The sequence below is a fragment of the Amblyraja radiata genome, chromosome 7, assembly GCF_010909765.2.
Source record: "Amblyraja radiata isolate CabotCenter1 chromosome 7, sAmbRad1.1.pri, whole genome shotgun sequence".
NCBI classification, from domain to species: Eukaryota; Metazoa; Chordata; class Chondrichthyes; order Rajiformes; family Rajidae; genus Amblyraja; species Amblyraja radiata.
In genome coordinates this window covers 56,354,582-56,374,785 of record NC_045962.1, presented here as the reverse complement: position 1 = coordinate 56,374,785, position 20,204 = coordinate 56,354,582, and the positions used below count along the sequence as shown (strand labels likewise).

General features: G+C 40.8%; 1 protein-coding gene across 8 annotated transcripts; it reads right to left on the bottom strand.

Annotated features, from left to right (window-relative positions):
• Window positions 1-318: 318 nt before the first annotated feature.
• c7h2orf76 (chromosome 7 C2orf76 homolog) lies at window positions 319-17,376 on the bottom strand. 8 transcript variants are annotated; one of them, XM_033024611.1, is made up of 7 exons: window positions 16,919-17,364; window positions 15,945-16,012; window positions 13,633-13,789; window positions 9,222-9,272; window positions 7,218-7,255; window positions 6,236-6,317; window positions 319-792 (listed from the first exon to the last, which is right to left on the bottom strand). In XM_033024611.1, the coding sequence occupies exons 3-7, from the start codon at window positions 13,763-13,765 to the stop codon at window positions 716-718; spliced, it is 381 nt and encodes a 126-aa protein (XP_032880502.1). In that variant the 5' UTR covers window positions 13,766-13,789; window positions 15,945-16,012; window positions 16,919-17,364; the 3' UTR covers window positions 319-715. The 8 variants fall into 8 exon arrangements, with proteins under 8 accessions (XP_032880502.1, XP_032880503.1, XP_032880507.1 ...); XM_033024612.1 differs by having other exon boundaries at window positions 15,967-16,012; XM_033024616.1 differs by having other exon boundaries at window positions 15,967-16,012; window positions 17,210-17,364.
• Window positions 17,377-20,204: the final 2,828 nt, after the last annotated feature.

Genomic DNA, 20,204 nt, shown 5'->3' with positions numbered 1-20,204 from the left:
TGCCTCACATTCTAATTTACAATGGCCAATTAACCTACCATCCCACACATCTTTGGGATGTGGGAGGATACCAAAGCAATGGATACACCCACACATTCACAGGGAGAACATGCAAACTTCAGATTAAGATTTAACCTTAGGTCACTGGAGCTGAGAGGCAGGAACTCTACCAGCTGTACTGTTAAAAGGATAAAAGCTGTTGCAGCAATTGTCAACCTCTGCTTTTGAATATCTAATCCATGCACTCAATAACTTTCATTACAACTCTCAGGATGTGGTTTGTTTACATCAACTACCAAAAAAATTCACAAAACCACATTTTTTTAATTTGAAAGAATGTTAACAATTTTATCCATGTATAAACAATGTTTTACTTTGATCCAGCTATATGGTTCTATAATCAAACATTTCCCAATGGTAAGTATGAAATCTCCCTGGTTCCCCTCAATACTGGGTTGTAAACATGACCAGTTGAAGAACTTTCTAAACATCTTATTCCAGAAATGTACATTGCAACTGGTGAAAATATAGTGGAGTGACATAAATGAGACAGCCAAATTAAAATGTATGTTTTTACAATTCATCTTTAAACAGGAAAGAAAAAAAAACATTATTTGCATGAGCTGCTTTATCACACAGTTCTCAAAATTTCAAACTTCACAGAATGTGATACTTGAGGTCATTAAATTTTCAAACACTGACATTTCTACAATTGTCACCAGATAACTACAGGGTTCGTTTTGTATGTTTCATAATCTTCCTTTTTAAAGTAAGCCATTTCAGTTTCATGGGCTGCAAAACAAACAAAACAAATGGATATCAGTACCATACTATTAAGGTACATAGTACTTTCTATTGTAGACAAATATGCTGGAGAAACTCAGCGGGTGAGGCAGCATCTATGGAGCGAAGGAAATAGGTAAAGTTTCGGGTCGCGACCCTTCTTCAGACTGATGTGAGGGTGAGGGAGGGCGGGAAGAAGAAAGGAAGAGGCGGAGACAGTGGGCTGTGGGAGAACCGAGAAGGGGAGGAGAAAGCAGGGACTACCTGAAATTAGAGAAGTCAATGTTCATACCGCTGGGATGTAAACTGCCTAAGTGAAATATGAGGTGCTGCTCCTCCAATTTACGGTAGTCCTCACTCTGGCCATGGAGGAGGCCCAGGACAGAAAGGTCGGATTCGGAATGGGAGGGGGAGTTGAAGTGCTGAGCCACCGGGAGATCAGGATGGTTATTGCGAACCGACCGGAGGTGTTGGGCAAACCGATCACCAAGCCTACGCTTGGACTCACCGATGTAGAGCAGCTGACACCTAGAGCAGCGGATGCAATAGATGAGGCTGGAGGAGGTGCAGGTGAACCTCTGCCGCACCTGGAAAGACTGCTTGGGTCCTTGAATGGAGTCAAGGGGGGTAAAGCGACATGTGTAGCATTTCCTGCGGTTGCAAGGGAAAGTGCCAGGAGAGGGGTGGTTTGGGTGGGAAGGGACAAATTGACCAGGGAGTTACGGAGGGAACGGTCTCTGTGGAAAGCAAACAGGGGAGGAGATGGGAAGATGTGGCCGGTGGTGGGATCCCGTTGGAGGTGGCGAAAATGTCAGAGGATTATTTGTTGTATGTGACGGCTGGTAGGGTGGAAGGTGAGGACAAGGGGGACTCTGCCCTTGTTACGAGTGAAGGGATGGGGAGTGAGAGTTACGGGGTATAGAAGAGAACCTGGTGACAGCCTCATCTATAGTAGAAGAGGGGACCCCCGTTCGCTGACGAATGAGGACATCTCCGATGCCCTGATGTGGAACACCTCATCCTGGGTGCAGATGCGGCATAGACGGAGGAATTGGGAGTAGGGGATGGAGTCCTTACAGGAAGCTGGGTGGGAAGAAGTGTAGTCCAGATAGCCATGGTACATCAGGACTACTTTCTATTAATATATAGTGTTTGAAAAAGTCATTGTCATTTCAAATTTAGAAACTTATGCTTCTGACTAACAATAGTATATCATGGCATATTTTTCTCTCAATCCTTTGCAGACATCTTGAGACTGGTTGTAAAACATCAATCTCTGCCCCAGTTGAGATCAGGCAACTCTATTTTTGATTGAAACCTGAACCTTGATCTTTCATTGGCAATAACTCCAAAGATCTTTTACTAACTCACCAATTGACAGCCAAGTTCAGATTGCTGACCAAATGCCCTGGACAAAAATCAAACGTATTCATTTTTCCTTAATCACAAGCTTGATTCTTTGACTTGCTCATAACTAGTCACTGTCAAGGCTATTCAATTAATGTGCTGACTGTAAATTTTGATGCTAACATTGACAAACAATATTGCTGCAACTCATTCTTAGTATAAACATGAAACAGAAATTGTAACTTATTTGTTTCAATGTACCAATATTTAGACATCATGAAACAGCTGCATAATTAACCATTCAAATTCAACAACAACCAACCACGAATTTGAAAAATCTGAAACTTTGATTAAATAATACCATAAGAACCAGAGTTATGGCAAGAAAACGGACCCTTTGGCAAATTTCACCCAAGCCGACCAAGATGCCCCATCCAAGCTAATCCATTTGGTCCATGTACCTATCCAAATGTCTTTCAAATACTGTTAATAATACCTGCCTCACACCTATCTCCTCTGGCAGCTTATTCCATATACCCACCACCCTCTGAGTGAAAATCCTGCCACAGGTTCCTATTAAGTCTTTCATCTCTCACCTTAAACCTATGTCCTCTGGTTTCTTGATTCCCTACCATATATAAAAGACTGTTCCTTCACCCTATCCACTCCCCTCGTGATTTAAAACACCTCTACAAGATCACCCTTCAGCCTCCTGCACTCCAAAGAATAAAGTCCTAGACTTTAGTCCTAGACTGCCCAACCTTTATAGATCAGGCTCTTGAGTCCTGTCCACACCCTGGTAAATCTGCACTCTTTCCAGGCTAGTGACATCCTTCCTATAGCAGGGTGACGAAAACTGAACGAAGTATTCCAAATGCGGCCTCACCCATGTCTTGTATAACCGTAACATAACTTCCCAACTTGTCCGCCATATTTTAAGTAAGGTATTATCAATAATAATAATAATAATAATAATAATAATAAACTTTATTTTGGAATTACGGTCCAGACAAGGGACAACATTACATAGGTATGTTGCAAAACGTACCTGAAGGTCGCTGAAAATCTGTCCCAGCCCGTGTGCGCGATTTTGGCGCCATTTAGAGGGGGGCGGGTTTAAAACGCGATTTTCCCTAGGCTGTTCAAATCGAGGTTTTTCAGCCTAGTTAATTATTAACGAAAAATCACTGGAAGATTCCCTCGCTTGAGCTATTATTAGTTTTAAGGGCTTTAGTTAATTGTTATAGTAGGTTAAAAATTAACCTCTAAACCCGCGACCGCCGACAACGGGCCAGATCTCATGCAGGGGAAAACAGAAGGTAGGCTGTTTATTTTTACGTTAAAAAGGGCTTCTTAAGATCCCTTTATACAAAGTTTAATGTTGCGAGTAGCTAATTTTGGGCCCATTATATCCCGCAGTATTTTTCTGGGCATTTGAGGGTACAAATCTACCGCAATGTGAACGTTCTAAACCAGCGCGTTCACAGGATCCCGCTAGAAAGCTGATTTAAATGGACTTTAATTTACAGCAATTAAACACTAAATTCCTTCCATTTGGCCTATAAATTAATGTAAATGAGATTTAAAAATCATATTTTATTGTGAATTATTTGTGAATATTAGTTGGACACTTAGGCTATTTAAAAATGTTAATCATTTATTAAGAAATGGATAGATGTTTAGATCTAGTAATTGAAGTTTGGAATTAGCTACAATTAGGTAACTAACTAATTATATGCTTTAATTTCAGGTCATCCAAGTAAGATTATTTTATATTTGTTTCAGAATGCTTTAATCTATGATAACTGAAAATTTCATTCAGTTCTCTTAATTATTAAGAAAGTTATGGGCTTTTGACTGTCCACGATCACAGCTTTTTGTCAATCGCTTGATTGCTAATCAACAAGATGCTAATTTCCGAGTATGAAAATGGCCATAACTTTTTAAATACTTGAGATATGAAAGTGAATTAGGTGTCAAATTAAACTTATTTTTATGCTTTATCTGATGGGATAAATTGCAGACTTGATTTTTAAAATCTCAGGGCTCTCACAACTTTTTTTCCCTGTTGCCAGCCAGGTAACCTTGGCAGCTTTTTAGGTTGCCAAATGACAGTTTAGGTGGTCAATTAAGACGGTTTGCATGACGCGTGCGATAATGTGCTCGGACGAAGTGCGTAGTTACCAGTCGGAATTATGCTCAATGAAGCATTCACATATTATGTTCAAGAAGGAACTGCAGATGCTGGACAATCGAAGGTAGACAAAAGTGCTGGAGAAACTTAGCGGGTGCAGCAGCATCTATGGAGCGAAGGAAAGATAGAGAGCGAGGGAGAGAGAGAGAGCAGATGGGGTCAGCGCTCCTCGGACAACATCGCCCCGCTGCCTTGGCCATCCCTGTCCAACGCCAAAGTGCCGCTACCAAATGGGTAGGCGGTTTGGATCTCCTGGCCACCCCCTCCCCTCCTCTGCCAGCCGACGCGAAGGTGCGGGGCCGAGCGGTGCAGCTCTAAGATCCTATAGCTACAGGATCTTTGGTGCAGCTGCTCCAGACGGCGGAAGGAGACCTCCCTCCCTCCCTTCCTCCCTCGGCATGCGAGAGGGATTGTTTTGAAAGCGCCGTTGGCGGATTTGCAGGCAGCGGCTGTTATCAGGGCGATAGCGGCTGCTGCTTGCAAATCCGCCAACGGTGCTCTCAAAACAACCCCTCTCACACGCCGAGGGAGGCCTCCTTCCACCGGGCGGGGTGCAGGGGGAGGAGGGGGTGGAGCCGCTGTCGCGGCCGCCGCTGCTGTTCGGGGCCCGTCATTCGCTCCGACCCTTCACCTAGTATCTTTGCCCCTACTACAGCCGCCGCCGACACGAAACGTCACGTTCCTTTTCTCCAGAGATGCTGCCTGACCCGCGGAGTTACACCAGTTTTTTGTGTCTATCGCTATAAACCAGTATCTGCATGCCAAGCCGGGCAAAATGTTTGACGAGGCCACAATAATTACATTTTCAGAGTCATTTATCATGCAGATGAGTTTATGCATATGATTTCTTAGGATAGCTTCTAAAGTACTGTATGTATGTATTGTTGAAACAAACAACTGCAGATAATAGTTAATACACAAAGTGCTGGAGTAACACAGCGGGTCAGGCAGCATCTCTGGAGAATATGCATAGGTGGCATCAGGATCCTTCTTCAGACTGATTCAGTCTGTCGAGTTACTCGAGCATTTTGTATCGATTCACCTTAATACTAGGTGCCAATGCCACTTGTCTGCACTAGCGAGCCCTTCTTCACTGGTTTGACATGGCTGTTGCTGTGGTTCATGTTGTAGCTTCTGACAGGATGTGCTTTCTTCAGGCCACCGCTAGCGACATGACGAGCTCGGTCACCATGGGGCTCCATCCCCTCTCACCTGTTACTTTGTCCATTCCTCCACTGCCTCCTTCTCCCCACAGTTGCCAACATCTTCCAAGGTGGACTATGTTGGCGACTCCAGGGGATAAGGAGGCGGCAGTGGTGAAGCTGGGGAGGGGAGGTGTGGAGGCCGAATGGACAAAGCAATGGCCAACAGAAAGAGGCCTTAGCTGGTGGGAGGGGAGGGAGCTCCACAGTGACTAAATGTATCATGTCGGTGGCAGCGGCTTGAAGAAAGCCGCTGTTCCCAGGTGCTACCACATGAGCCGCAACAATAGCCCTGTTAACCGGACTGTGTGGTGGGTGAAGAAGGGCTCGCTATTACACCCTGCGAGCCTGGAGTCGTGTCTGGCAGGCAGAGCGAGCCAGGATGGTGTCGGAAGATGAATTCGCTATGAAGCGTTATAAAGGGGTCCATTAAAAGAGGGTTTACTATATTGTGAGACTTAAATCTATCCACCACTACTAATATTTTACCTTCAAGATGGAGGTGCACTAAGTAATAACATACAGCCGTGATGCCAATGAGAAACTCAATTTAGCATCTAATTGTCATTAATCAATTGAACCACGAGATGAACAACTGCCTATTAATCCTATTAAGCCTATTAATCAATGCAGCTTAACCTCTCATCATCACCTTCCAAAAGCTGCAAGCCATCTCAGAGTATAAAGCCAGGTATTTCCAAGCACTTACCCACTCCTGCTTCTTTCAGTGTGCTTGTCTCCTTTAATATAAGTTGGTCATCATTATCCAAACTTACAACAAGATCATTTGTCTATAAAAAAAAAATAGAAAATGTTCCTTATTGTGGTTTAACTTGTGTCAAGCTAGAGCTATTTAATTCATAGTCTACCACACAGGGGCTGAAAGCATATTTCAGGAAAACAATCACCACCTATAAAACTGGGTGAGAAATATTCTTAGCCAGCTTTAAAATAACCATACAAAGTTTTTTATTCCCCCCAGAATGCAAGTGTATTTTAAGGTTTATTGGTCTCCTTTATAACTCAAAACATTAGTGTTCAATTTATGGTAGCAAATAAGGAGCATAGATTGTCAGAATCTAACAGGAGGTTTTCATCAATAGCAACACCACTTTTTTAAATGTTTCTTTTATACAAAATGTCCATGTGAAAAGCTGCAAGAAAATGTGGAAAGCACACAGCCACAATTTGGATAAAAGAACAAAAAGGAATGTGTTATGAAGTCATAACCGCAAATTAAATACCAACAAAGTTAAAACCCCCTAAAGTCCCAAAGCACTATTTGTTTCATTGTTGCTAAATGTAAACCAACACACTTAAAAATGCAAAAGTCACAAATATTAGTATTTGTATCAACAATTTAATTAATATTTTATTCACAGGTATCGTTTTATACTATCGTAAAACTAAAAAGTAGACAAGATCATTTAGTTCTAATAATTAAAATTCCAGTCTAAAGAAGGGTCCCGTCCGACCCCTCCCCTCATAGATGCTGCCTGATCTGCTTAGTTCCTTCAGCACTTTTCATTTTTAAATCAATTAAATTAAACTTGCTTATTGGAATGTAGCAAAGTAAAACAACATGCTGCAAAAGAATGAGCTTACAAAATTATTCATTGACTGAAGGAAAAACTAAACATAGATAGCAAAAAGTTTTTAAAAGATGCAAAATATATCATATTTATACTTACCTTTGCCCCATGTGCTTGGTGAATAATCTTTAATGTATCTAAAGTAAATTAAAAAACAATCAAAGTTACATAATTCACTAAGAAAATTGTGGCTATATGTCTGTTTCTATTTTCACACCATTTTTAAGCATTTCTTTATTTCGCTACTTTTCAATCTGGAACTATTCTTAGGGTTCTACTCTTTATTTTGGCCACATAAATTATGTTTTCTCCTCAGGTGTAGAGCTGAAACTAGGCAGGGGCTCTCAAACCGATGAAATTAGCATTCAAAGATCAAGAGTTAAACCCCTGTCACACGGTACGAGTTCATTCCAAGAGTTCTCCCGAGTTTGCCCTGATTCGAACTCAGAGATTTATGTTAATGGCCACTCGTCGGTACTCGGGGCTCTCGTGGACATTTTTCATCATGTTGAAAAATCTTCACGAGTCTTCCCGTGCTTACCTGCTGTTAGCGAGTCTTTCCGAGAACCTGGCGTTAGCGCTAAGAGACGTCCCCGAGCTCCGACGTACCCGCTACGTTCATTCTCTGTGCATACCACGAGTTTGATTTTATTTTAAACTCGGGAGAGCTCTTGGAATGAACTCGTACCGTGGGACAGGGCTATTAAGATTGTTTAATTGTCAAATGTCCCAAAATGGAACAATGAAATTCTTACTTGTAGCAGCACAACAGGTATATGTCTATTTTTGGTTTAAACCAGCATCTGCAGTTCCTTCCTACACAGGTATATTAACATACATGATGCTCTTACGTTAGCTGTCAAGATTTACAAAAAATACCACTAAGATAATGTAAACATTTGTAGTTTCGGACCATTCAGAGTCATACAGTGTGGAAACATGCCCTTCGGTCCCATGTACCCACACCGGCCAATATGTCCCAGCTAAACTAGTGTGTCTGTCGAATTGTTTCTTTAACGTTGAGATTTTCCCTGCCTCATCAACCTCCTCTTGCAGCTCATTGCATACATCCACCACCCTTTATGTGAAAAAGTCACCCCTCAGATTGCTATCAAATCTTTCCCCCCGTCATCTTAAACCTACGTCCTTGGTTCCCCAACTCTGGGCAAGAGACTCTGTGCGTCTACCCGATCTATTCCTCTTAGGATTTTATACACCGCTAAGATACAATACAATACAATTCAATTTATTGTCATTTGGACCCCTTGAGGTCCAAACGAAATGTCGTTTCTGCAGCCATACATTACAAAACAAAAAGACCCGAGACACAACACAGTTTACACAAACATCCATCACATCGTTGTGATGGAAGGCAAAAAAAAAACTTAACTCTCCACTGCACTCTCCCCCCCGATGTCAGAGTCAGAGTCAAAGCCCCCAGCTGGCGATGGTGATTGTCCCGCGGCCATTAAAGCCACGCCGGGTGATGCAAGGTCACCCCTTCTGCGCTCCAAGGAATAGAGTCCTAGCCTATGCAACCTCTCCCTATAGCTCAGAACCTACAGTTCATATTTCATAAATGTTTATATTCCTGCTTTAACCAAAGCGTTTAGGAATCAAATATAAGCTCAAAGGAAAAAACAATAGAAAAAAAACTGATGCTGAACAAGCTTATTAATATTTCATTGCGGGAATATGCAACAGCAATTACAACCAGAGAGAAGACTGTCAGCTGTAGAAGAATGATGGGGAGGCCAGGCACTATGGTACACACTGTTCCTCATTAATAAATGTGAGGGAAGATGCAGCTGTCAATCAAGAGCAACAACAGGGAGTTTATCACCATGACACACATCATTCGTGGCCAGGATGACAAAAAAACATAACATGTAGCTTTAAGCCAGAGAAAAGTTGTGAGTATTATTGCCACTTATTGCCAGGAATGAAAAATAATTTCTAATTTCCTGTGAACCATGTTGAAAATATTTAGTTATTTAGTGAATTATATAAATGAGACAGACTATGGTCAACTGTTCTGCTTTATGAATATAAACAACAACTTCCCAAAAGAACTATTCATAACTTTCTGTTAAAATAACATACCATATGTGTACTTCGTAAATGGTGGGGGAAGCCCAGGCTTTGAAGATACATCTACAGAAAGCAAAACAAACATTTATGCATTGATCCAGACTAAAAAACAATGATAATGTTTCAGGTATGCAATCGGAGTTATTCAGAAGCTACTTGCAAGTACTATAGTTGCAATCAAAGATTATCGAGTGGAGCCTATGATCTTTGGTTGCAATCTGCAAAATTGACACAAAAGACAGGACTGATTACAAAGCATTTGCAATAACGTATCAAAAGATGTGGCAATATTGATAACAGGTTATGAAGTTAACAGTTCTATGAAACAGGAGGAAATGTCTGGTCATTCAAGTATAAATAAACATTCAATTATGAAGTAATAAACTATTTCACTGACACAGAAAGTTGTATTTTCCAAGCATGATCTAATTCTTTCAAACTGTCCCAAATAATGTAAATTTGAAACATATTAATTTAATATATGAATACTTAATTCACAATACCATTTCTATTTATTTGATTCCTTCACACCATATACAATGAATTAAAGGCCATTACAATATCCAACTCTAACTTTGAGAAACTTAGCAAATGAAGAAAGAGGAGTCATAGAAAGGACAGGCAATCAGGATGGAAATATCAAATGCAAGAGGGCATTAGGTTTTAGGTGAGTGGGGCAACCTTTAAAGGAGATGTATGAGACACACACAGAGGATAGTCCGTGCCTGGAACACACAGCGAGGGATGGTGGTGAGGGCATTTCCAATAGTATATATTATAGTTTAACTGAGACTTTTGGATAAGCACATGGATATACAGGCATATGGATTTTTCCCGAAGTTGACACGAAGGAATGAAGTTAGCGACTTGGTCCGTACGAAAGGCAAACAAGAGACAGTGTTGCCAAATTGATATTTGGCTCAGTTTCTTAGTTTTGATGACTAATTTATGTCCCAAATTTTATTTTATTGATTTAAATAAAATCAGAAAATATATCGTAAACGATCGTTGCGTTTTTGACACCACCATGTTTTTGATATATTAAATTGGAAAATAAGAAAAAATAATTAACTTGCCCAAAAATCGCTACTACCATATACTCCTTGGTTTTTTGAAAGCATTAGACGTTTGGAGCCTCCGTGATTTAACCTACGGAGGGGGGTGGGAGATTGCAACCTTCACGTGGTCCATCCTGTTTCAACGAATGCAATCGACTTGGCGTGCACAAACAGAAGATCAAACAGAATGTGTTCAAGAAGGAACTGCAGATGTTGGAAAATAGAAGGTACACAAAAATGCTGGAGAAACTCAGCGGGTGCAGCAGCATCTATGGAGCGAAGGTAATAAACAGAACAAGTTGTCTTACAGCTTTAGGCTGTGCCCACCATATGCAAGAAGAAGACCTATGGAGGTACCAACCCCGATAACGGTCATTGTGACAATGGACACCAAGCACAACAACAGTTACGGGATCTTTACTGTACTGTATTTTTGTCCTGGTATTGATGAAGATATTTCCCTAGATCATTATCATAATGTACATGTATAAGGGGCCGTATGAAGTTTATTTATGAATTAAATATTCATGACTAAATGTGGCAGAGTTTTTAATGTCACATTTTTGGTGTCCAAATTGGTGGTAAAACGATGAAAATTTGTCTATCATGAAAAAAGTTTTTAACTTTCGGTCTTGAAGTTATCTAATTTATATCTGTTATTTATAAGGTTTCACATGATGGGTAGATTTTTGTTAAGAACAGTGTATTGGTGTAAAAAACTGAATAATAATCTTGTTCCTCAAAATCTCTCCAGTATTGTAAAAATACACATATATATAAATTGGTAAATTGCCAAGCTCATTGGCTGTCCACTACTTGTTCCGCATCTAAAATCCAAAATAGAGATAACGGCTCAGATTTATAATATGAACCCAATTTACAAACACAAAGGTTTGCCTCCAATTTCATTTAGAAAATGTGACCAAAAGGCAAAATTGAAGCCTCTTTATCCAAATGTATACCGCCTAAGATTGCTGAATTAATGACAAATGGAAATAAGTTGATATTATCAAATAACCTTTACAGAAACAAGGTTGCATGCAACCAAGATTGGTAATTCCAGGCTACTTGACTTTTAGACAAGATAGACAAAGTAGGAAAGGAGGCATGGCAATCCTGATAACTAAAGAATAGGATAAGGATGTGGGAAGGAAGGATCTTAGCTTTAAAAAATATCAAGAGCAGTATCAGTTTAGGTGGAGCTAAGAAACAGCAAAAGGAAAGAAGGAATGGAGGAGTTAAGTATGCAATACCGTGAAATACAGAAATATCAAATAAATTGGATCATTATGTGCATCGATCTTAACAGAAGACACAGAAGAACCTTTAGAAACAGAGAACCAAGGTCAGTGTGCATGAGGGTCTCAGAGAAATAAGTATCAGTTAAAAATTTGTATTCGAGAAATTAATGAGACAAAGATAACGCCCAGGATCTGAAGATTTTGCATCCTATGGTTATGAAAATTCCATGATGCTTGAACAATTCCTGCACATCTGAAGATAACAAATTGAATCCAACTTTTTAAGAAATAAGGGCCAAAGAAAACCAGAAACTACAGACCAGTTAACCTGACATCAGTAGCAGGGGAAAATATGGAATATATTAAGGAAGTGGCAACAGGGCACTTGGATTGGGCAATGTCAATGCAGATTTAAGAAAATAAAATTATGTTTAACAGATCTGCTTGAGTTTTACGATGGTAACGAGAATAGATTAGGGTGAAGCAGTTGATGCGAATTCAATTTTTCAGAAAGCCTTTGATACGTTGTCACAAGAGATAAAAACAAAAGTGGTATATCCAGCGTTGGAGTCAATAGTGATGTGGAATGTTAACTGACAGAATACAGTGGAAATAACTAGATCATTTGAGTTGGAAGGCTGTAAACAATCCCATCAGTATCAATGCTAGGTCCCCTGCTGTTCTAAATCATTGATAAAGTTTGCATAGAGGGGATAGGTTCGAGTCAGCATGGATATACGAAGGGGAAATCATGCTTGACTATTCTTCTGGAACTTTTTGAGAATGTAACTAGGAAAATGGACAAGAGAGAGCCCGTGGATGTAGCGTGTACCTGGACTTTCAGAAAGCCTTTGATAAGGTCCTACATAGGAGATTAGTGGGCAAAATTAGAGCACATTGTATTGGGGGTAGGGTACTGACATGGATAAAAAATTGGTTGGCAGACAGGAAACAAAGAGTAGGGAATAACGGGTCCTTTTCAGAACGGCAGGCAGTGACTAATGGGGTACCGCAAGGCTCGGTGCTCAGACCGCAGCTATTTACAATATACATTAATGATTTAGATGAAGGGATTAAAAGTAACATTAGCAAATTTGCAGATGACACAAAGCTGGGTGGCAGTGTGAACTGTGAGGAGGATGCTATTAGGATGCAGGGTAAGTGGACAGGTTGGGTGAGTGAGCAGAAACATTGCAGATTCAGTTTAATGTGGATAAATGTGAGGTTATCCACTTTGGTGGCAAGAACGGGAAGGCAGATTATTATCTGAATGGTGTTAAATTAGGAAAAGGGGAAGTACAATGATATCTGGGTGTCCTTGTTCATCGGTCACTGAAAGTCAACATGCAGGTACAGCATGCAGTGAAGAAAGCTAATGGCAGGTTGACCTTCATAACAAGAGGAGTTGAGTATAGGAGCAAAGAGGCCCTTCTGCAGTTGTACAGGGCCCCACTGTGCTTTGCTTTGTTCCAACTAAAGAGGATTTGCTTTGTTCCAACTATACCAGGTTCTGGCAAGCCCTGACTACTGTATAAAAGTCTGGTCTCATTGAGGTGTGCTATACTTACTGAACTCAGAGCGCATGACAGAAGGGCAGCAAAGTGGCATAGCAGCAGAGCTGCTGCCTTACAGCGCCGGAGACCCAGGTTCGATCCTGACTTAGGATGCTGTCTGTACAGACTTTGTACGTTCTCACCTTAATCGGCGCGAGTTTTCTCCAGGATCTCAGGTTTCCTCCCACATTGCAAAGGCGTACAGGTTTGTAGGTGTGTGTAGGATAGTGTGCGGGGATCGATGCTCAGCGCGGACTCGGTGGGCCAAAGTGCCTATTTCTGCGCTGCATCTCTAAACTAAACTAATTACATTTGCAGTCACTCATTTTGTGTGACCAGAAAGATGTGATAAACATCTGCTGTTGTGTGAAACCTTATACATTGCTACCCTTATACTACTTTGTGGCTGGAGATACAATTGAATAAGCAGAGACTTTAAACAAGACAACTTTCTTTAGAAAGGCATTTGAATGCACATTGATAGTAGAATGCACATGCATCGCAAATCTAACCCAGCAGTGCAAAAGTAATATGTTACTATAATAAAACACAGATCATTCACTTAACTCACCATTCTGGAGAAAGGAAAGGAATTCCTTTACAGATTGATTAACATTAACATCATGGTAGACTACGGGTTTGAAATTGCGATGCTCGAAAGAACGAACCAGCCTAACAGTAACAGTTATTTTTTCAGACGACATGTGTTGTATTTAGGAACATTAAGCCTACAATTTGAAGCAGAAATAAAAAAATTAATGATATTAAACCAAATTTAGTTCATTAAGTCAATTCCATTTCAGATTACCAGAGAAATACATGACTTACTGTGCATTCAAAAACATTGAACTTTCACCAACATTTGCAGTTGAGAAATATTTGTTGGGAAAATTAGAATAACTTAAATGTGTCAACCAAAGAATTTGTCACGTTGAATTTGGAGAATTTGGCTCATATTGATTTAATGTCAAAAATATTCGCCAGGGTCAAATAGCAAGCAATCAAAGCCAGTGATGGCTCATCAAGGTTATTAAGATTCAATATTCAAGTCTATGTGAGACTCTGTTAGTACAGACATAAGAAGCTATAGACTATGTCAGCATCTCAGGTGCTTATGCCTCATCGATTTGGAGGTCATGAGGGTACTGACATTGGAATGCGAGAATTTAAAGTGATTGAGCCTTCCGCATCCACTCCTATCAATTTTTTAAAAAATATATATATTTGACATCTTTACACTAAAGATTAATTTTCATTTTTGTTAAATCTTAAGCAAGTTATCAAGTAAATGTAGGAGACAGGAAAGCGAATCTTCAAAAGATAGTTACAAAAGCTAAGATTCTATACCTACAATATCAAGACATAGGAAATCGAAGAAGGCTGTATCTTTGCTAGGTTCCAAATGTAGGAATCTTGGAATAAAGGATACAGAATACCCTAGCTATCTTTTTAAAAATCCTGATACAGAAGCCATTAGCAGTAATGAACAGTGGCCCTCAATCCTTAATGTCTCCAATATTTTATTTGTATTATTATATTCTCACACATTAAACCTTTGATCCTCCAGTTTCTGGCACATTAATTGAATGCAAATGAAGATCAACTAAATATTTAATGGTCAACCACTTATTAGTCATTTTTATTTTCTTCCACTTTGTTCTCCTTTTACATGGGTGTTGATGTGTTTAACCTTTAATATTTCACGCTGCTCTCAGTTTTTTTTTCGTCGTCTCTCTCTAAATTCCATGGTCATCTTGATTATTAAAACTTCAGATTACCAGGCTTCCTACAAGCAGCATTCCAAGTCTCTATTACTCACAAACGTCCCTTCAATTCTTAGTTATTTATAGGCAGATCCCATTACTCACTATATTTTATTTCTCAATTGAATATAGATTTGGGAAATATAATTGTTTCAATGTTAAGACTACTCAAAAATCAACAAACATTTTTCATCATATAATTTCTGCATATTTTAGCCATTGTATCCACATACCCACATAATAACCATGTCCAATATTCTTCAACTTCCTATTGACTCTATGGCATAATAGCCCGAGAAAGTGATTGATGAAAGTATTCGGAACATTTTCTAAATCATTATAATTTAATTTATTAAACTCTTAAAGTATTAAACTCTTAATAAAAATGTTTGCACAATTTTCTAATGTGTTAATTCTCTGTCCACTTGTGCTCCTGTATTTAGAAAGCACATACGCTACCACAAATACTTTGGCTTTATTATTTCTTGCCTTCATCGTTACCAATTCTACTTCCCATGTTTCTAACCCAGTGCCATTCCTCACTAAATCCTTTCATCATGGAAATACCAATCACCAAATACTTCCATTTTGTACACAAAAAGCTGGAGTAACTCAGCGGGACAGGCGGCATCTCTGGAGCGAAGGAATGGATGATGTTTTGGGTCGATTATGTATGCTTTCCAAATACCAACGCAACAAACTACTCAATTCCTAACTGTTGTCACTGTGAACCACATCCCTGGAACAGCTAAAGTAAAACACCATTTATTCATAATACAAGATCAACAAATGCTTGGGGTACCCAGAAGACCCAACTGTATACAAATACTTTGATAAGATATAAAAACTTTCCTGAGAGCTCCAACATCTGCTCCTGACAGCATCAGTACAAATCCAAACACTAAGAGGAAAACTGCACCAAAGAAGTAAATGTTTTGCAAATACAAAAGTAATTCATTATGGCCTGACAAAAGGTTTCTGGCCCAAAACAATAACTGTTTTCGTTTTCTCAGATGCTGCCCAACCTGCTCAGTTTTACTGCATTCACCGTTTTAAATCTCAAATTTCTAGCATCTGTTTATTATTTTTTACCCCCCATTTTCAACAATTTGGTTTCTACCTGTGCAATTTGTGCCACATACCTCTTATCTCCAGATTACTGGAACCCGAAATACAGTGATCACACCACTGAAAAATAAAATGGGAATATGCTTCATATTTTGCCCATATTAAATTTTCAATCACAATCAAATATGTCATGATATATGGATCCAGGCCAAGGTCACAACCCAAAGCATCACCTGTCCATTCCCTCCCCAACGCAGCCTGACCAGCTGAGATCTTCCAGTACTTTGTGTATGGCTCAAGATCCCAACATATGCAGTTCTTGATATACTCTCCACCAAAGATCATAGATCTTTGCTCTCTACCTCTATTTCATTAAACCTTCACATTTCCAACACTTGTATATTTTATCCCAACCAACACTGTTTTCACCTCAAGCCTGTCACTTACCCCACCTATCTATAAACCCCCAGCACTATAAACTAGCATCTGCAGTTCGTTTCTCCATTTAACATTTGCCAGGCTTTCTCCTCACTACTCCAATACCACTGAAGGGTCAAGACGTAAAGCAGCCTCTGTCCATTCCTCTCCACAGATGCTGCCTGACCCGCTGAGTATTTCCAGCACTGAGCATTGCTCAAGATTCCATCATGAGTAGTTCCTTGTGTCGTTATTTATTTATTTTTTATTGACTTTCATTTATTTACAACTTGGCTCCATTCAGTCGAAAAAAAGCCCGTTTACCGCAGCCAGAGTCTTGCGAATGTCCAAGCAAAGATCTTAGAGCTCTGCTCTAAGATCTTTGTGTCCAAGGGCGGAGAGCTAGATCCCACCCCAGTATTATACTCCTTTCATTAGGATACTCCTTTCATTGGCTCCCTGTGAGATCCACGATAGACTATAAAGCAAATATCATAGAGCGGAGATCTATGATCTTTGCTATAAAGGTCCTCCCTCCTTCATTGTTATGATCCCAGTATTATTCTCCCTTCATTGGCTCCCTGCGAGATCCAGGATAGATAGACTCACGCTGCCTGGTCGTCGCCAAAGATCTTAGTTTGGTCGTCGCTGTCGCCGCCATCTTTGTGATTCATTACATTTTATGGTATCTGTTTACATTTGCTGAATTCCGAATTTTAGGCTACAAGGATTTATAGATGCTGCAACCTTTGAGCAAGACCGAGGAAGGGTCCCGACCCTGATTATCGCCCTTCAATTTCTTTTCACAGATGCTGCCAGAACCTGAGTCCCTCCAGCATTTTGTGTTTTGCTCCCGCACTCTCGGGATTCCTTGCCGTTACCCTTTCAGTGAGCACGCACTCTGATGCCGCTGAGGATACTCGCCCAGTTGTCGTTCAGGGCCGTGGCGCAGTCTCAGAGGACAAACTCAGAGCCAAAGATCCTATCTTTGCTCAGAGCCGAGTGCATCCGAGCAGCAGCGCCGCCTCCGCCAGTGGCCTCGCCCCCAAAGGTCATAGAGCCCCAACGTCAACGTCAACGTCAACGCCGGGCCGCGCCCGCGCCCGCGCCCACTCTACTCCTGTGCAACTGCCAGCCATTTCAAATCGGCAAGAATTCCACCCCAAAGAACTTCTTCGCTCTAGCATCTTTGCTCCACCCCCCGAGCACCACTCACGCTGGGGCGGTGAGGAGGGAACCGCAGATGCTGATTTAAACCAAAGATACTAGTTACACTTAAGTTGGACACAAAATGCTGGAGCAACTCAGCGGTGGGTTGAAAGGAACGGCAATTGCTGGGGTTTTTTAAAGACACAAAATGTAGCAATGTTACAAAATTTTGAGATTTAAAAAATCAAGTCTGTAAGTTATCCCATCAGATAAAGCATAAAAAGAAGTTTAATTTGACACCTAATTCACTTTCATATCTTCAGTATTAAAAAAGTTATGGCCATTTTCATACTCGGCATCTTGTTCCCTTTTGCTTTTCCATTTACACAACTCAAAAGCTGTGATCGAGGACAGTCAAAAGCCCAAAACTTTCTTAAAAAGTAAAACTGAAAGAAATTTTCAGTTATTATAGATTGAAGCATTCTGAAACAAATATGAAACAATCTTACTTAGATGACTTGAAATTAAAGCATATAATTAGTTAGTTACCTAATTGTAGCTAATTACAAAATTCAATTACTAGATCTAAACATCTATCAATTTCTTAAGAATAGATTAACATTTTTAAATAGCCTGTCCAAATAACATTCACACAAGAATTCACAATATAACATAATTTTTAAATCTCATTGTCAAGGATTTATAGGCCAAATGGAAGGAATTTAATGTTTAATACCTGTAAATTAATGGCCATTTAAATAATCTTGCGAGTGGGTTTTTGTGGAACGCGACAAGGCATCTTAAGGAGCACTTTTATACATAAAATAAACGGCTTTCCTTTACCTGTCCCGTACGTGAAATCCGTCCCCGTTATCGGCGTTGACGGCTTTAGAAGCTGATTTTAAAATTACTCCAACGCTGAACTTGTCGGGCGATTTAAAATATAAATACACAGAACGGCCGTCGGAACAATTCTTCAGCAAAAGCTTGCACTCCAACAAAATATAATCCAGGACAAGGTAGGAGAAAACCACGTTTTAACCCCCCCCCCCCCCCCCCTCAAAGGCGCCAAAATCGCACACACGGCCAGTGGCAGAACTGCAGCACCACTGAAGGTAAGTATTGTAACATACCTACAAAGTGATGGAGTAACAGTGGTCGGTAAGAAGGAAATGCAGATGCTGGTGTGCACCGAATATAAACATGGAGTGCTGGAGTAACTAAGCGGTGGGTAGGACGGAACTACAGATGTTGGTTGTCATCGAAGATAGATACGAAGTGCTGGAATACCTCAGCGGTGGGTAGGAAGAAACTGCAGATGCTGGTTTAGACACTAGGTGCTGGAGTAACTCAGCAGGACAGACAGCATCTCTGGAGAAAAGGAATTGGCGACTTTTCGGGTCGAGACCCCTCTTCAGACTCTGCAGAGCAGGAGGAATCATGGAGGGGGAGCAGCGAGGGAGGATGTTGCCGAACTCTCGGTGGAGAGAGGAGGAGAACTTCTTCAAAGTCGGAAAACCTTGAGGAGATTTTGCAGTGGAGCGGACGAAAAGGACAGTGAAACAGCCAAGTGCTGCAGTAATTCAGCGTTGTGTCGGGACGAACTGCATCCATACAAGTTTATGAGTCATCCTTAGGAAGTAGACGCTTTCTTGGCTGTCGTATCCATGTGGTTGGTCCACGACAGATCATTGGGTACGTATTAATGCCAAGAAATCACAATCACAATCATACTTTATTAGTTAAGTATGTTTTGCAACATACGAGAAATTTCATTTGCCAAATCAGTCATACAAATAAAAAGCAATGGAACACACACAACACATTTTAACATAAGCATCCATCACAGTGACTCCTCCACATGCCTCACTGTGATGCAAGACGAAAAAAAAGTTCAATCTCTTCCCTTTGCTCTCCCATGGTCAGGGGCCTCGAGCCCTCCATTGACAGGATGATCTTGACTCCCGTAGCCAGCGGCGATCAGCTCCTGCATCTGGGGGATATCAGCTCTCCCGTGCTGGACGATCGAACCCCACGTCGGCACTGGTCGAACCTTCCGCGACATTGGAGCTCCCGACATCCATGGCCTCTCCCCAGACTGCGAACTCCCGATGTAAAGTCCGCAAGCCGCGGTTGGAGCGATCCCAGGCAAGAGATCGACTCCGATGTTAAGTCCACGCCTCCGCGGTGGGGCCCAAGGTCAGTCGGAGGAGGCCTCCAGCTCCACCGATGTAGGCCGCAGAGTGACCGGAGAATGTGATCTGAAAATTAATCGCATCTCCGGTAAGGTATGAAACTGAAAAAAAAGTTTCCCCCTCGCCCACATAAAACAAACCGGAGAACATTTACACAGACTTTTAACACACACTAAAAAAAAATTTAAAAAGGGAAAAAACAAACAGACTGTTTGTGGGACTGCCAATCATGAGGCGCCCCTTGTGGTCTAGACTTGAAGCTTTTGACCATTGCCACTTCACCACCATTGATACATGTACTCCACCATGCTTTCTGAAATTGATAACTAGTTCTTTTGTATTGCTGACATTGAGGGAGAGGTTATTGTCCCCACACCGGGTTACTATCACGACCTCTTTCCTGTACTCTGTCTTGTTATTATTTGTGATTCGGTCCACCACAGGTGTTATCTGCAAACTTGTCGATGGAGCGAGAGCTGAATTTGGCCCAGTCATCTTGAACTTCTCCATTGTAAGGTCAGAAGAGAGGATTTGTACTTGATTACAGAATG

Coding starts and splice junctions, on each gene's coding strand:
- c7h2orf76 (XM_033024610.1), bottom strand. CDS start 13,765: ATGTCGTCTGAAAAAATAACTGTTACTGTTAGGCTGGTTCGTTCTTTC. Junction 9,273..13,632: donor CCTTTCCTTTCTCCAGAATG/GTGAGTTAAGTG, acceptor TGCTTTCTGTAG/ATGTATCTTCAAAGCCTGGG. Junction 6,318..7,217: donor ACCAAGCACATGGGGCAAAG/GTAAGTATAAAT, acceptor TTTTTTTTATAG/ACAAATGATCTTGTTGTAAG.